Consider the following 13,969-nt stretch of genomic DNA (forward strand, 5'->3'; position numbering starts at 1 on the left):
TTGCTACGTGCAGCATCTTTTGCTACCTGTAGCATCTGTTGCTACGCACAGCATCTGTTGCTACCTGTTGCATCTGTTCCTACGTGCAGCATCTTTTGCTACCTGTAGTATCTGTTGCTACGTGCAGCATCTGTTTCTACCTGTAGCATCTGTTGCTACGTGCAGCATCTTTTGCTACCTGTAGCATCTGTTGCTACGCGCAGCATCTGTTGCTACCTGTTGTTGCATCTTTTGCTACCTGTACCATCTGTTGACATCTGTAGCGTCTTTTGCTACCTGTAGCATCTGTTGCTACGTGTAGCATCTGTTGCTACCTGTAGCATCTGTTGCTACATTTAGAAGCTGTTGCAACCTGTTGCCTCTAATGCTAAATTTATAGTTTGTTGAATGCTTTAGAATCTGTTGTTAGTTATTTTTAGGACACAAGTTGAATAAAATGCAAACAGCTGATGGGAGTCCTGGTGACAGGTTTACCACTGGAACAGAGAAATTATTTTTATAGAGAAATAAAACAGGCTAACTAACGTCTTGAGTATTTTTTTTAACCAAGGAGAGCTAACTAAAGCTTAAGTAAAATCTCAGCTAAGTTGTTTAGTGTTTTAATTTTTTTCTTTATGTAGATGAACATAACATAACAGTTCTTGTCCCAGAAAGGCCCTCAAGGTCAGGATTTGACCTGAGGCTTAGTTCACTACATTTATAAATAAAAAACCTTTAGTATTCACTGAATGAGCGTGTGGTAAAACTACTAGATGTTTCATTAGTTCAGCCTGTAAGCAAACATTATCTGTGCACAGCAGGCTAACTCTAATAAAACATTCAGGGTGATTCACAACCGTATTCAAATATCTGAAGTCATAAATCTCAGAGTTTTGAATAATGCCATTTTCTGCAGCAAAAGTTCTCCACACATCAAAAAGAGCAGGTCTGAACAGCTGAACTGATGCAAACCAAAACTTTAATTTTCTGTATTTTGTTTTCTGTCCATGTCCATAAGCATCAGTCATACTGTGACACCTTTGTTTTGTCTTGTGGTCTTTACTGACTGTAAAATCTTAACTCTTGCTCCACCCCAGTGGTGATGACATGTTAGCCTGCAAAGATAGCAGACCAAACATGGCAACCATTCCTTGAACATCTTGTATCTTTTGATGTTCAAACCTTAACTTTTAATGCTCGTGTTAGAGCTCTGTGTGTGCCGAGACCAGTCAGTGTCTGAGTTTATGAGGTGACTGGTTTCTGTTTTAAACTAAGGCCTAAAATTTAAAACCAGATCTTTATATAAATGCTACAACTAAACACATTCTGACACATTTCCAGCTCTATTTGACAACATTCCTAAAACAAAGTTTAAATCTGCTCATTGCACTTTAAGAATATATTGTTAAGTTCCTGTTAGCGTGCTTTAAAGAGACTGTTATACTTTTTATTACTAATAATATGCATGTTTGGGTTGTGTTTAAGAAGCCTGATGTAAATAACTGAGATGTATTTTCCACTAAAAGGAGATGGTAAAGAATGTAAATAAATAGGAGAAATTCACAGAAATCTATGGATCTGAAAATGGACACATATTTTATGTCTTGTTCGATGCAACAGGAAGTGTTTGGGTCTTAGCTGTTACTGCTCAGTGTTTCTTTGCTCCTAAGGGAAGAGTATTCAGATGTTTTTGTGACTTAATCGCTAAAGATCATCAGTTTGCTTTCATGAAATAAAATCTGTGCATTTTATGTTGTAACTTGTTCTGATTTGTTTCTTTCTATTAAACACACCAGGAAGAAAACAAGACAATGAAACAAATGAAAAAGACTTTTATTCAGTAAAAATAGATATGTTCACAACATAATGATTTGGTCCAGTCTTGTTACATGTCAAGGCACGGATTGTTAAGCTTTGATTACACGTTTAAAGAAGCGGACATTTTAAATAGAATATAAGGACTTTACATTTACTATTGTTATACAGACAGGATTGTTGGTCACCGTTGATGAGAAATCCTTTGTTTTTTATGTGTAGCTGGTTATAATGCTTCAAAAATTCTTCTTTGCCCATTTTAGAGATTTTTTTAAATGCCACTACGACGAGTGTTTGGACCACTTTACAGATTTCTTCAACAGGATCACGTTGTTAGGCCTTTTCAAAATACAGCTCTGTAATATGACTCTGATCCTTTAGTCTGATGGACAGCTCTCATTCTAATCCCTCAGGCACCACCGCCAGCTTCCCCTTACACCAGGGGTGTCCAAACACTTTCATATGTGCCAAAACTACGATGAAAGGACTTGTGGGCCACAAAAATGTGAATTTAACACTCAACGTGAACAATATTTAAGAGAAAGGACAAAAGTTTACTAATTTTGGTGGAGAAAGTTTTAAATTGTTGTAGATCCAAAACATTAAAAGTCTCGTAAATACTAAGCTTATAGTTTTTTATTAAAAGGATTTGATTTGTTGGGTCTATATTGGTTGTTTTCTTGTGTTTGGAAAATTCATTTTAGTCTGTTCTCAGCAACAAAAGCATAATATGAGTAAGTCAGACTTCTGGACCATGGATGGCCCAAAAGGTTGATCGAAGTTCTGAAAAATGGTCCAGCTGTCAGTCACTGCAACAGTTTCATAGAAGGTTTGATAAAGTTGATCAATTCGTATGTAGATGATACCACGCTATATTCATTTAAAAATGTCTCTTTAATTATTTTTATCAACTGAAACATTTAGCAAAGTGTCCTTTCTGGTAGAAATCAGTCAAGGTTTTAGATACTTTGTACCATGAAGTAAAAATAAAATGGTTATAGCCAAAGGTTTGTATTTTGCTTAATATTTCTCATTTTGAGAAGATTGTTTTTCATCTGTTTTGCTGTTAAACCTAAACATTATATAAAAAGGATTACCAACTAATTTACAGAAAGTCTACATCGACCTCTGAAACCTGCTGACCAAAATGATACCATTCTTAAAATGAAGTTGTGGGCCGCTCAGAAACACTCCAAGGGCCACAAATGGCCCTCGGGCCACACTTTGGACACCCGTGCTTTACACATATCAACCGTTTTGGTTCAAGAACTACTTCGCTCCGCAGCTCAGAGGCATAACAATGGTGAGTTGACTTCAGTCCCACATGCTGCCTCAGTCCTGTCATAAATCACTACAAGACCAGAAGAGGCTGCTTCAGACCTGGCCTGGAGTGTTTTATAAAAAGGGCTGTAGTTTGTGCTCACAGTGAGGAGATACTGGCATCAAGGTTGTAAAGTTGTGTTTGGAAAAGTTCAGAAACTCAATTTAAGGATGCAACAAAAGCCAGATTGTCAAACCTTCGTGCCCCCCATCAAAGGAAAATGTTCTTTATATTTTCAGGTTATGATTAATATAGCTCACATAAATGCTGTCCTGTGTGATGTTTTATAAAAAAAAAAACTGGGATGTTCTACAAGTTTTAACAAGAAATCAAGTCCATCAGACGCCCCATGAGGCAGGTCTTTGTGTAACAAGAAACATCAGTAATTAAAAGGCTGCTCGTCCTGCCTCAAATGTTTTATTTTATATTTCTTTTATACATAAGCTGCTATCACTTGTTTTTAATATGCTGGAATCTGAATGAAGTGAAGACCTGGCTGGTCAGACGTGTGTTTCAGTGAAGTCGTGACTAGAATTAAAGCCCAGATCATCTAAGTTGAATGTGCCTGGGTTGAGACGGGCTTCATCTGAGAAAACCAACGTTTTACATGTAAAGTGAACTTTTCAAGCATCACAGATACTTCCTCACAATAACAGGAACATTTGTTTGTAGCTCTCAGATTGAATTTAGAGATAAATTGGATTTTTATTAATCTGAGTAGATTATAGAATGCAGTGTGGTGTCCCTCTTTAGTTTGTTCTGATTGTTTTAGAGCTGGGTGGACACTGTACAATATAATCTAGTGGTATAATCTGTGGTGCTGATCACAGAACGTCAGTCTGAGCAGCGTTATGATGCGTCATAATCACCTAAATGAAAACTGGCTGACGGCACGTCATGAATTTTTACAGGTTTTCAGTAACGGTGACAAAATGGCAACTCAAACGGCTCTGAACGTTGTTGATGCCAGAACGATGATATAGCTGATGTGTTTTGCGCAGCTGACAGCTCTTTGTGTGAGGTGCACGTGTAACTGCCAGCTGTGAGTGCTCACAACCAGAGCCGCCCACTTTCGTTCAAGACGGATGCTGGTTCCAGGTCTGAACAGGGCCTGGAGGACTTGTCTAACCGTTGCAGTGCACATTTCAAACATATACCACAGAATCAACGCACGGAAAACTGGTTTATGACCCGAATGTGTTGTGAAAGTATTCTACGAGTCTTGGATTTTTGAGACGTCAGACTGTAGGGTTTGGATTCGAGTTATGTTCCCCCCCACCACCACCACCACCACCCACCCACTCCGGAGGTTCTGCAGCATGCCCAAACACGATCTGTCCTCCTAGTCGATCATCAGCTTCTTCAAAGAGTTCAGGTAAGTGGGGATGAGGGAGCTGACCGACTCGTTATCATCGTTCAGGATCTTCTCTCCCCGGGGCTCTGAGCCCACAGAGCTGGGTGACCTGACCAAGGGGGGGTACGGAGTGCTGTAACCCTGGGAGAGTGGGGGCAAACACACAGTCACCATTCAAAGCAGACATAAACATCTAAGAAAACTGAAACTGATAAATATTCAATTTAATCTCTGAGATCAAGGGGAGTGGTGGCGCAGAGGTTAAAGAAGGTGGTCCTGTGATTGGAAGGTTTGACTCCCTGAACTGACAATATCAAAATGTGGGTGGAAAAGGTGAAACACCCACACCTGCCTCCACTGTCATTTGCCCCACTGCCCCATGGCGGGGGTTAAGCCCTTGAGCAAGGCTCTTAACCCCCACCATCTGCTCCCAAACAGGTCTCTCTTGAAAATGAGTCCTCATGACCCAATGAGACTACCTGGATAAATAAAAGGTTAAAGTAAAGTGTTTGGGGCGAGTTATCCCCCTATAGAATCAGAGGATGAAGCTCTTGGTCGATTCTGGTCTTAAAGCTCTTTTTTTTGTTTGAGCCAGACTCTGCGGAAGACTACCAACAACGCTGCCTTCATCTGAAGCTCTGAAGACTCCTGAACTCTGCGCACTCGGGACTCTGACACGAGTCAAGTCACTGTGTGAACTTGTAACTTTAACTCCATCTGATGCGCTGCACGTCTTCCTGTCTTCACGTTTGTTGCCCCTCACTTCCTCCTCATGAACGTTTCTCATTTAGCGTTTTTATAAACATTAACAGTAAAATTATGTGTGGCACGTTGTTTCGCACCAGCTCTTGGGTAAGGAAAGAAACAAGTCAACGTGTTTAGCAGTTGTGGTGGAATGGATGTGGTGGAGCTGATTCTGGCAGATCCTGATCACCCACTCCATGGTGAGTTCAGGTTGCTTCATCCAGGTATCTGCTGCCCAGATGTAGGACGAACAGACTGAAAAACTCATTCATCCCTGTATCAATCAGGTTTATCAACAAACAATGATGATTTCTGTTATTTTAATGTCTCACTGTCTTGTTTTGTATTAGTATAGTAGTATGACTACTGACTGTGAAACTAATTGCTCCTTGGTGATAATAAAGACTTGAACTTGTTCAGTAGACTCGGACCATATGTGTCAGAAGTAGCTGGTTCTATGTTCTGAATACTTACGGAGGAGTAGCCCTTCCCAAAGCTGCCCCTGTTCTTGGTCCTGATCTTTGTGAGCGCCGACTCTGCAATGTCAGCTCGCTCCTCAGCATCATCCAGCTCGTGGACCGTCTTCCTGTACTTGGCCAGGTTCATGTTGGCTTGTTCCTCCTGGGGGGGACAACAGTTAGTGAGGGACGGACAGACGGAGACACAGAGGGAGTTTAAAGGGTCGGGCGTGATGTACAGCCTGTTCCACTTGTCTCTTGTAGGTCTTCATCTTGCTCTGCAGTCTCTCTACCAGATCCTGCATCCTCTGCTGGTTCTTCTGGTCCTCCTCGGACTGGAACAGCAGCTCCTTCAGACGGCGCTCATTCTTCCGCAGCGTCTTCACCGTCTCCGAGTGTCTCTTTTGCTCCGAGTCCAGCTCCAGCTCCAGCTCCTTCACCTGCACACAGAAAGGAACTTTCATCAGTGCTGGGTTTGTTTTAGAGAGAAAAGTATCACATCCATCAGATGTAACTTTTTTTAAAGAGGTCACCGTCCGAGCTCTGCTGGTGCATATTGAAAGAATTCAGGATGGGATCTTTGGAAACTAGTCTGAGACTCAAAATGATCCACTCTTCAGCTGCGGTCTCTGAATTCAGAGCGTTTGCAACTAAACGGCTGCTTTTTGCACAACCATTTTTTTTAAATCACAGCTTCTTTGTGCAACTCATGGCGCAAACATTTTTATTTTAGGGCACGCATTATTTTGTTTCCCACCTCAGCTAAGTTTGTTCTGACCATGGCAGCCTAACAAACCTTTTATATTTAACCCGCTGGAGTACATGTTACAAATGAAGATTTGGACTAACCATCCGTCCATTATCTTCCGCTTATTCTAGAGAGGCGTCACTGGGCAGCATCTTGAGCAGGGAGGTCCAGACATGACTTCCCACAGCCACCTCTTCCAGCTCTTTTGGTGGGGTGTTCCCAGGACAACAGAGACATAGTCTCTCCAGCATGTCCAGGGTCTTCTCCCATTCAGACATGCCTGAAGCATCTCCATAGGGAGGTGTCCAGGAAGCATCATTACCAGTTGCCTGAACCACCTCAACTGGTTCCTTTCAATGTGAAGGAGCAGTAGTTCTACTCCGAGTCTCTCCTGATAACTGAACTTCTCACACTATCTCTAAGGGAGAGTCCAGCTACCCTGCAGAGGAAACTTATTTCACCCTCCTGTATCCATGATCTTATTTGGTCACTACCCAGAATTCATGACCATAGGTGAGGGTAGGAACGTAGACCGATTGGTAAACAGAGAGCTTTGTCTTACAGCTCAGCTCCCTCTTCACCACAACGGACCGGTACAGAGTCCACAATACTGCAGACGCTGTACCAATCTGTCTGTCCATCTCACGCTCCATTCTTCCCTCATTTGTGAACAAACTCCCGAGATGCTTGAACTCCTCCACTTGAGGCAGAACCTCACCCTCGACTTGAAGACAACAATCCACCCTTTTCCAACTGAGGACCATGGCCTCAGATTTGGAGGTGCTGATCTTCATCTCAGCTGCTTCAAACTCAGCTGTGAACCGCTCCAGTGAGAGTTGAAGATCACGGCACGATGATTCCATCAGGACCACATCATCTGCAAAGAGCAGAGATGGAATCCTGAGGCCACCGAACAATTCTCCCTTCGACCACTTTTTAAACAAGTATTTGTTGTAGGTGTAGGGTTTAGACCTGGACAGGTAGATATTGGAAGATATAGAAGTGTGTAGTGAAGGTAAGACATTCTTTGTTAGGACAAATACATCCTCTGTTACCTGCCTAAGTTACAGTGGGTTAGGAGGCAAAGTATTGATCAGAACTGTGAAATCAGATAAAGGGATGATGCTGAAATAGAAAATTGAGAAATAATTCCAACAGGGAGGAAGAACTGAGAATACAGTACTTCCATGACCTGCGGTGACTTCAAGTACCATGATGAAGAACGTCCACTGAGTGGATTCACTCTGCAGATCTTCAGGAGATCATTGTTGTACTGTTGCCAATCAGACACTTTCCCAAATCACATCTCTCTCATTCTGTCTGCAGTTTCCTGTTCTGACAAAATATCAGGTTTTTTGTGTTTTTTCACCAGTTTCTACAAAAAGACTTTCAGATTCTGTCCATCTGCTGGAGATTTTCCAGTTTTTAGGTCTGAACCTTTTGACATTGATAAAACTTATTAAAAGGGCACACTCCTCAACAAACCTTCAGCTCACAGCACATTGAGAATCAGCTCGGTTATGTAGAAACACATGCCACCTGAAAATCATTTCTTTGGTTACTTTTTATTCTTTACGCAAAAGAGTGATAATGTTTCTGCTTGTCTATGTGTGTGCATGTAATTTTCTGTTGTGTTAGCAAAATATCTCATGAGCCAGAGGGCAGATTTGAATGGAAATACCAGAAATTAATCCATGGATGCTCATTAGTAGGCAACACTATTCAAGATGGCCACCACAGCCAGCAGGTCTTAAACAACACGCTGATGATTAGTTGAGTCAGTCTGACAGATGCTGCAGATGTTAGATGTTCGAACCTTCCCCTCCAGTTTCTGGATGATCTTTTTTCCTCCTTTCAGAGCCATCTGCTCCGCCTCGTCCAGCCGCCCGCTCATGTCCTTAATGTGACCTTCCAGACCTTTCTTCACCCTCTCCAGGTGGAGCGTGTGCTCCTGCTCCAGTCGCAGCTCCTCCCCGACTCTGGCCAGCTGAAGGGACGTAATATAAAGTGTATACATCTGAATGAAACTTGTGTATTTGTACATGAAGTCTGTGTGTTTACCTCACAGCCGGCCTTCTTGGCCCTGTCTGCGCTGGCTCTCAGCTCTGCCTGCACCTCCTCGTGCTCCTGCTGCAGAGTCTGCAGGTCCACCTCCAGCTTCCTCCTCCCATTCAGAGCTGACTGGAACTGGACGCAGACTAACGTTCAGAGTGTGGGAGCTTCAGGTGGAAAACGGCGTACAGGAAGTTGTGTGGTCTACCTGGTTGTTGAGGTCTGAGAACTTCTCACAGGCCTCCTGCAGCTCTGACTCCAGAACTTTCCGGGCCCTCTCCGAGCTCTCCAGGGCTGTTCTGGTTTCCTCGCCCTCACTGACCAACAGGGCGCAGCGGCGTTCGAGGGCTGCCTGCTCCTCCCTGAGCTCCTCGTGGGTTCGCACCTCGTCCTCCAGCTGAGCCTGCAGCTCCTGCAGCAGAATGGGACACTGTGAGTCTGACGGCGTCGCAGCAGAGAGGACAACCGGCTCACGGTGCTCTGAGCAGAACCTTAATCTGCTGCTGCAGCTTCTTGTTGTTCTTGTTGAGCTCTGCGTTGTTCTTGGTGAGCAGGTCCACCTGCAGCTCCAGTTCACTGGCGTCGGCCTCCAGCTTCTTCCTCAGCTTCAGTCCCTCTGCTCTGCCCTTCACCTCCACATCCAGGCTGGCCTGCAGGGTCTCCAGCGCCCTCTGGTGGTTCTTTCTGGAAGAGTCAGAGTCGGAGTTTACTGTCATTCACATCACATGTGGTACATGTAGTGGAACAAAATTGTGTACACAGGGGTTCCAGTTACACCAAACAATAGAAAAAATATAAAGTGTAAAAAGAAACAGTAAATAAGGATCTAAAATTTGAACTAAGATATATATACACTAAATGAACACCAAACAGTACGCTAAAAGATCAAAGATATATGCCAATCACTAATAGTGCAAAACAATACACCAAACAACAGCAGCACGATTTTCATAGATCAGTTCGGTTATAATTTGCACGCTTAATGTGAGCATAAACTAAACTAACATAAACTAGGATTTATTCAAAGCATGCAACAAAAATACAGAAACAAGGCACCAAAAAGTGAAAAAGAAATAAATCTACAGCAGCATGGTCCTATTGGCAGAGTGGCAAGAAAAGGGCACAAGAATGAGGAGTTAAGTTCTGTTAGACCAGGTGCACTGCACGACTAATCAGATTATTATTTTATTTAACTATCTGGGTCTTAAAGCATTGCAAATGGAACTAATGATTAGCTTTTGTTACCATTAGGGCTTGTTTTTGTGACGGATCATAAGTACCGTATTTTCCGGCGTATAAGTCTCAGCTTTTGCATGCATCTGTCAGTCCTGTGACTTATACGCCGAAGCGACTTATATACGTTATTTTTTTTCCACATTCACAATGCAATTTTTGACTGACACTTTAAATTTCTAAGAAGTGCAACAGCGAGTCCTACCATGTGCACTCGCTTCACTCAGCTGGTGCAGGTGGAAGAATGCTGGAGAGCTATCGGCTCTGGCTGCAATGAATGAATGAATGAATGAATGAATGGATGGATGGATGGATGGATGGATGGATGGATGACTCCGCACTGCCCAGGTGAAATGAAGCTCTTTTGACCATTAAATAAACGCATAATAAATGCAACTTATACGCCGAAGCAACTTGTATGTTTTTTTTCCCTCTTCATTTTTGACTGATGCGACTTATACTCTGGAAAATGCAGTAGGTCCATTCCTTTCTGGTCACATTACCCGGACAGAAGTGATGAGGAACGGAGAGGGAAGGGATTTTTTTCTCTTTCATGGAGGAAAAGGAGGCGTCGCTGTAAATCAGGGCCAAACTGTCGAGTGAAAATGGCCGCTCTCACCAACGGAGGTCACATGACACCATGACTGTGAGTGAGGGAGTAGCTTTAAACCTGGTGTCCTCAGTTAAAGGCTGGTTCTAAAAATACAAATGGCAGCTCCTGCCATGTTGCTCCTATCATACATGTGGATGGTTAGACGTCGTTCATTTAAACCAGTTGAGTTGAAGCAGGGAAACATCGAAAACATGAAGCTCAAACAGACAAAACAACAACAAAAACAGTGAGGAACCTCGCAGCTTCAGCCTCCTCTTCCTTCTCTTGAAGCCTGCGATCCAGGTCTCCTTTAGCCTGAGACACCTCCAGCTGCAGCCTCAGCACCTTGGTCTCCTCAGCCTGAGAGGAAAACAGAACAAATAAAGACATCAACAACAACAACAACAACAACAAAAACAGAATCCAAAACTGTTTCTTCAAATATGTCTGCCACGCACCTCTAAAGCTGCCTCAGATTCCTCCAGGGAAGCTTGTAACTCTTCTTTTTCCATCTCTATCTTCTTCTTTGCTTTATGGAGCTCGTGGACGCTTTTCCCTCCATCTGACAGCTGGTCTGTCAGGTCGGCTATCTCCTCTAGAAACGAAGGAAAGATGAAGCACACCAACTGTTAGCTGCTGACCAAAGGGACTGAAGGTACAAAAGAGCACAGACAAGATTTATTTTTAAAATCTCTAATCATCGTGAGTTATCTTTCAGTCAATATAATTGTAATCATCTGATGGTTCTAGCTGAAACAAAAAAATTTATACGCATCTTTTAGGCCCCAAACAGACATGACATGATTGTCTATATTCAATAAAGGTGAGAAATGCCTTAATGTGTAAAACATGTATAAGTACTGACGATAGACCCCCTATTAGAGGTGGTTATCTGGATATGTTTGCTAGTCTGAACATAAACCATCCAGAGCAGGGGTGTCCAGACTTTTCCATCCTGCAGATACAATTTAAAATGATCAAGTCAAAGTGATCTACCTGCTATAAGACCCTGTTCACAGGAGAACAACCTCTGGAAACATTTGTATTTTTTCAATGTTTATTGGGTATAATAAACAAAAATGAGCAGGTTTACATGAAAACACTGTATTTTCATGTCATTCGAGTTGCCAGATACTGTGGCTTTAAAATGATAGTATTTTGACCTAAAGTGTCATATGTGCTGAGTAAAGACATTCTAAGGTGAGGTGTGTGTTGTGTTTGTTGAACATGTGCACAGAAAAAGAGTGGATACATGAGACATTTTAAATTTATCTGGCAACCCTGATGCCGGGCTCAGCTGCATTCATTGTGCATGCAGCATCTGCATGACAGTTACATCCAAACTGCTAAACACACCAATGTCTCTTTGGAGCCTGGATTTTATTAGTTTTGCTCATACATGCTGAAAAACAGTGAGCAGCACAAAAACACTCTGCTCTCTGTTGTTACATTTGTTATAACTGTTGTTATATTTATTATAACTGTTGTTACATTTATTATAACTGTTGTTACATTTATCCTGATGCATGCTCAATAATTCCAGTAGAAAAATCTAAAAAAGTTAAGTCTGGTCCTCTGGACATTAAAAAAAATAAATAAATAAATAAAATTGTAGAAACGTTTTGTCTTTCATCCGAAAGACTTCCTCAGTCTGAGGTGCTGTTTTCAGCTCAGTCTCTTAAATAGCACCTTCTCAGAGTGGATCAACCAGTTTGCTGTTGACAACCAAAACCAGCTGCTCACATGCTCAAGAAGGACCATCAGCCCAACAACGGATCATTAGCACACTGATGGCTGTTTACTATTCACAGGGGGTTGAGTGATACTAGCAATCACAGCATTGTAAGAGGGGGACAGTTGAACCCGGAGGCCTCCACCCCTGTTTAATGATAGACGGTTTCTTTTCACAAAGATGGCCTCCTTTACTCCTCTCTCAAACCATCGTTCCTCTCTATCCAGGAAGTGAACATCTTCATCCTTGAAAGAGTGACCGCTGGCCTGGAGATGAGTGTAGACCGCAGAGTCCTGGCCTGATGATGTTGATCTTCTGTGCTGGGCCATCTAGGTGTGGCCTCCCCTGGGTACAGTCTGTGGTACAGAATACGGTCAATAGCTTTGTCCTGCTCCAAAATTTTCAGGCTGGTTGATCCACTCTGAGAAGGTGCTATTTATAAGACTGAGCTGAATAAAGCATCTCAGACTGAGGAAGTCTTTCGGATGAAAGACGAAACGTTTCTACTTTTTTGTTGTTGTTTTTGTTTTGCTTTTTTTTGCTTTTTTTTTAAATGTCCAGAGGACCAGACTTAACTTTTTTAGATGTTGCTACATTTATTATAACTGTTGTTATTAGTTCATAGAATCTTTGGACTGCAGCTGCCTGTAGTGTGCATGTGCCACTTCACACTAGGAGTATTTCACACCTCTCTGTGTGTGTGTGGGGGGGGGGGGTTACCCAGATAATCTCTACTCTGAGACCTGGATTCAGAAACCTTCAGCTTCAGAAAGAATGAGGCTGTTGTCTGTAAATGAACGGCTGAATGTTTCACGTCATGTAAACAGGGCTTCAGACTGGCTGCCCTGTCTGTCAATCAAGTGACAAATTTCATAGATGGATGAGAGGCTGACGTCCGTTTTTAATGCCATGGGATCTACTCATAATACCTTTGAGATCAACTGGTAGATCGTGATCAACGTATTGGGCACCCCTGGTTCAGACCTGGTCCAGAGTCACAATGTAGGATGTCTGTTCTGATTGTTTTTGGAGCTGATTGGACCCACTGTGGACAATGTGAGCTACAATGGGCTGTCAGTCACAGAACAACAGTCTATCCATTTGATGGAACACAGCGGTAACATTAATGGTGTGGAGGATCGATGACAGCTGCAGCAGTCTTTCAGTTGTTTTGGTGCAGTAAAGATCGATGATTTAAATCTTCAGATGCTGCTCTGACACTGAGCTCCGTTACAAACCCTGTCAGATTCTTTTGGCTAATTCATGCCTCGTTCTTTTGAAATGTACGTTTATCAGCAGTTGTGGGCAAAACAATAAAAATACAACTTCAGTGACTGAACTGTGTTTGTGTGAAAATAATACCAGAGTTCAGAAGAATGGGTTGGAGGTAAGGTTCTGCTTCACGTGGAGCAGTTCAGGAATCTCAGGGTTTTGTTCACAATGAGGGCAGAAGGGAGTGAAAGATTAACAGATGGGTCAGCACAGCTTTTGCAGTATTGTGGACTCTATGCCAGTCCATTGTGGTGAAGAGGAAGCTAAGCTGCAAGAAGAAGCTCTCACTCTTGGTAGTTACCAAAAGAATGAGATCATGGATATAAGCAGTCCAAATGTTTCCTCTGCAGGGTAGCTGTACTCTCTCTTAGAGACAGGATGAGAAGTTCAGTTGTCTGGGAGAGACTCCTCCACATTGAGGAGCCAGTTGAGTTGGTTCAGGCATCAAGTAAGGATGTCTCTGGATGCCTCCCTTGGGTGGTATTTCGGGAATGTCAAACTTGGATGTATGTATGGATGGATGGATGGATGGATGCATGCATGGATGGATGATGAAATGGATGGACAGACAGACGGACAATAGATGTATGTATGTATGTATGTATGTATGTATGTATGTATATATGTATGTATGTATGTATGTATGTATGTATGTATGTATGTATGTAT

The 13,969-nt window shown here is 42.5% G+C and overlaps 1 protein-coding gene across 1 annotated transcript in view; it reads right to left on the reverse strand.

Annotated features, from left to right (window-relative positions):
- Positions 1-13,969, reverse strand: part of LOC119423771 (putative uncharacterized protein MYH16) — a 29,757-nt gene that overhangs the window by 8,854 nt on the left and 6,934 nt on the right. The window contains exons 7-14 of the mRNA XM_037691182.1: positions 10,755-10,891; positions 10,553-10,656; positions 8,963-9,155; positions 8,680-8,883; positions 8,481-8,606; positions 8,236-8,406; positions 5,911-6,111; positions 5,688-5,834 (exon numbers count right to left, since the gene is read on the reverse strand). Coding sequence (XP_037547110.1) covers positions 5,688-5,834; positions 5,911-6,111; positions 8,236-8,406; positions 8,481-8,606; positions 8,680-8,883; positions 8,963-9,155; positions 10,553-10,656; positions 10,755-10,891 — 1,283 coding nt within the window. The remainder of the gene's footprint in view (positions 1-5,687; positions 5,835-5,910; positions 6,112-8,235; positions 8,407-8,480; positions 8,607-8,679; positions 8,884-8,962; positions 9,156-10,552; positions 10,657-10,754; positions 10,892-13,969) is intronic.

Source organism: Nematolebias whitei, chromosome 17 (assembly GCF_014905685.2).
Source record: "Nematolebias whitei isolate Nwh7 chromosome 17, NemWhi1, whole genome shotgun sequence".
NCBI classification, from domain to species: domain Eukaryota; kingdom Metazoa; phylum Chordata; class Actinopteri; order Cyprinodontiformes; family Rivulidae; genus Nematolebias; species Nematolebias whitei.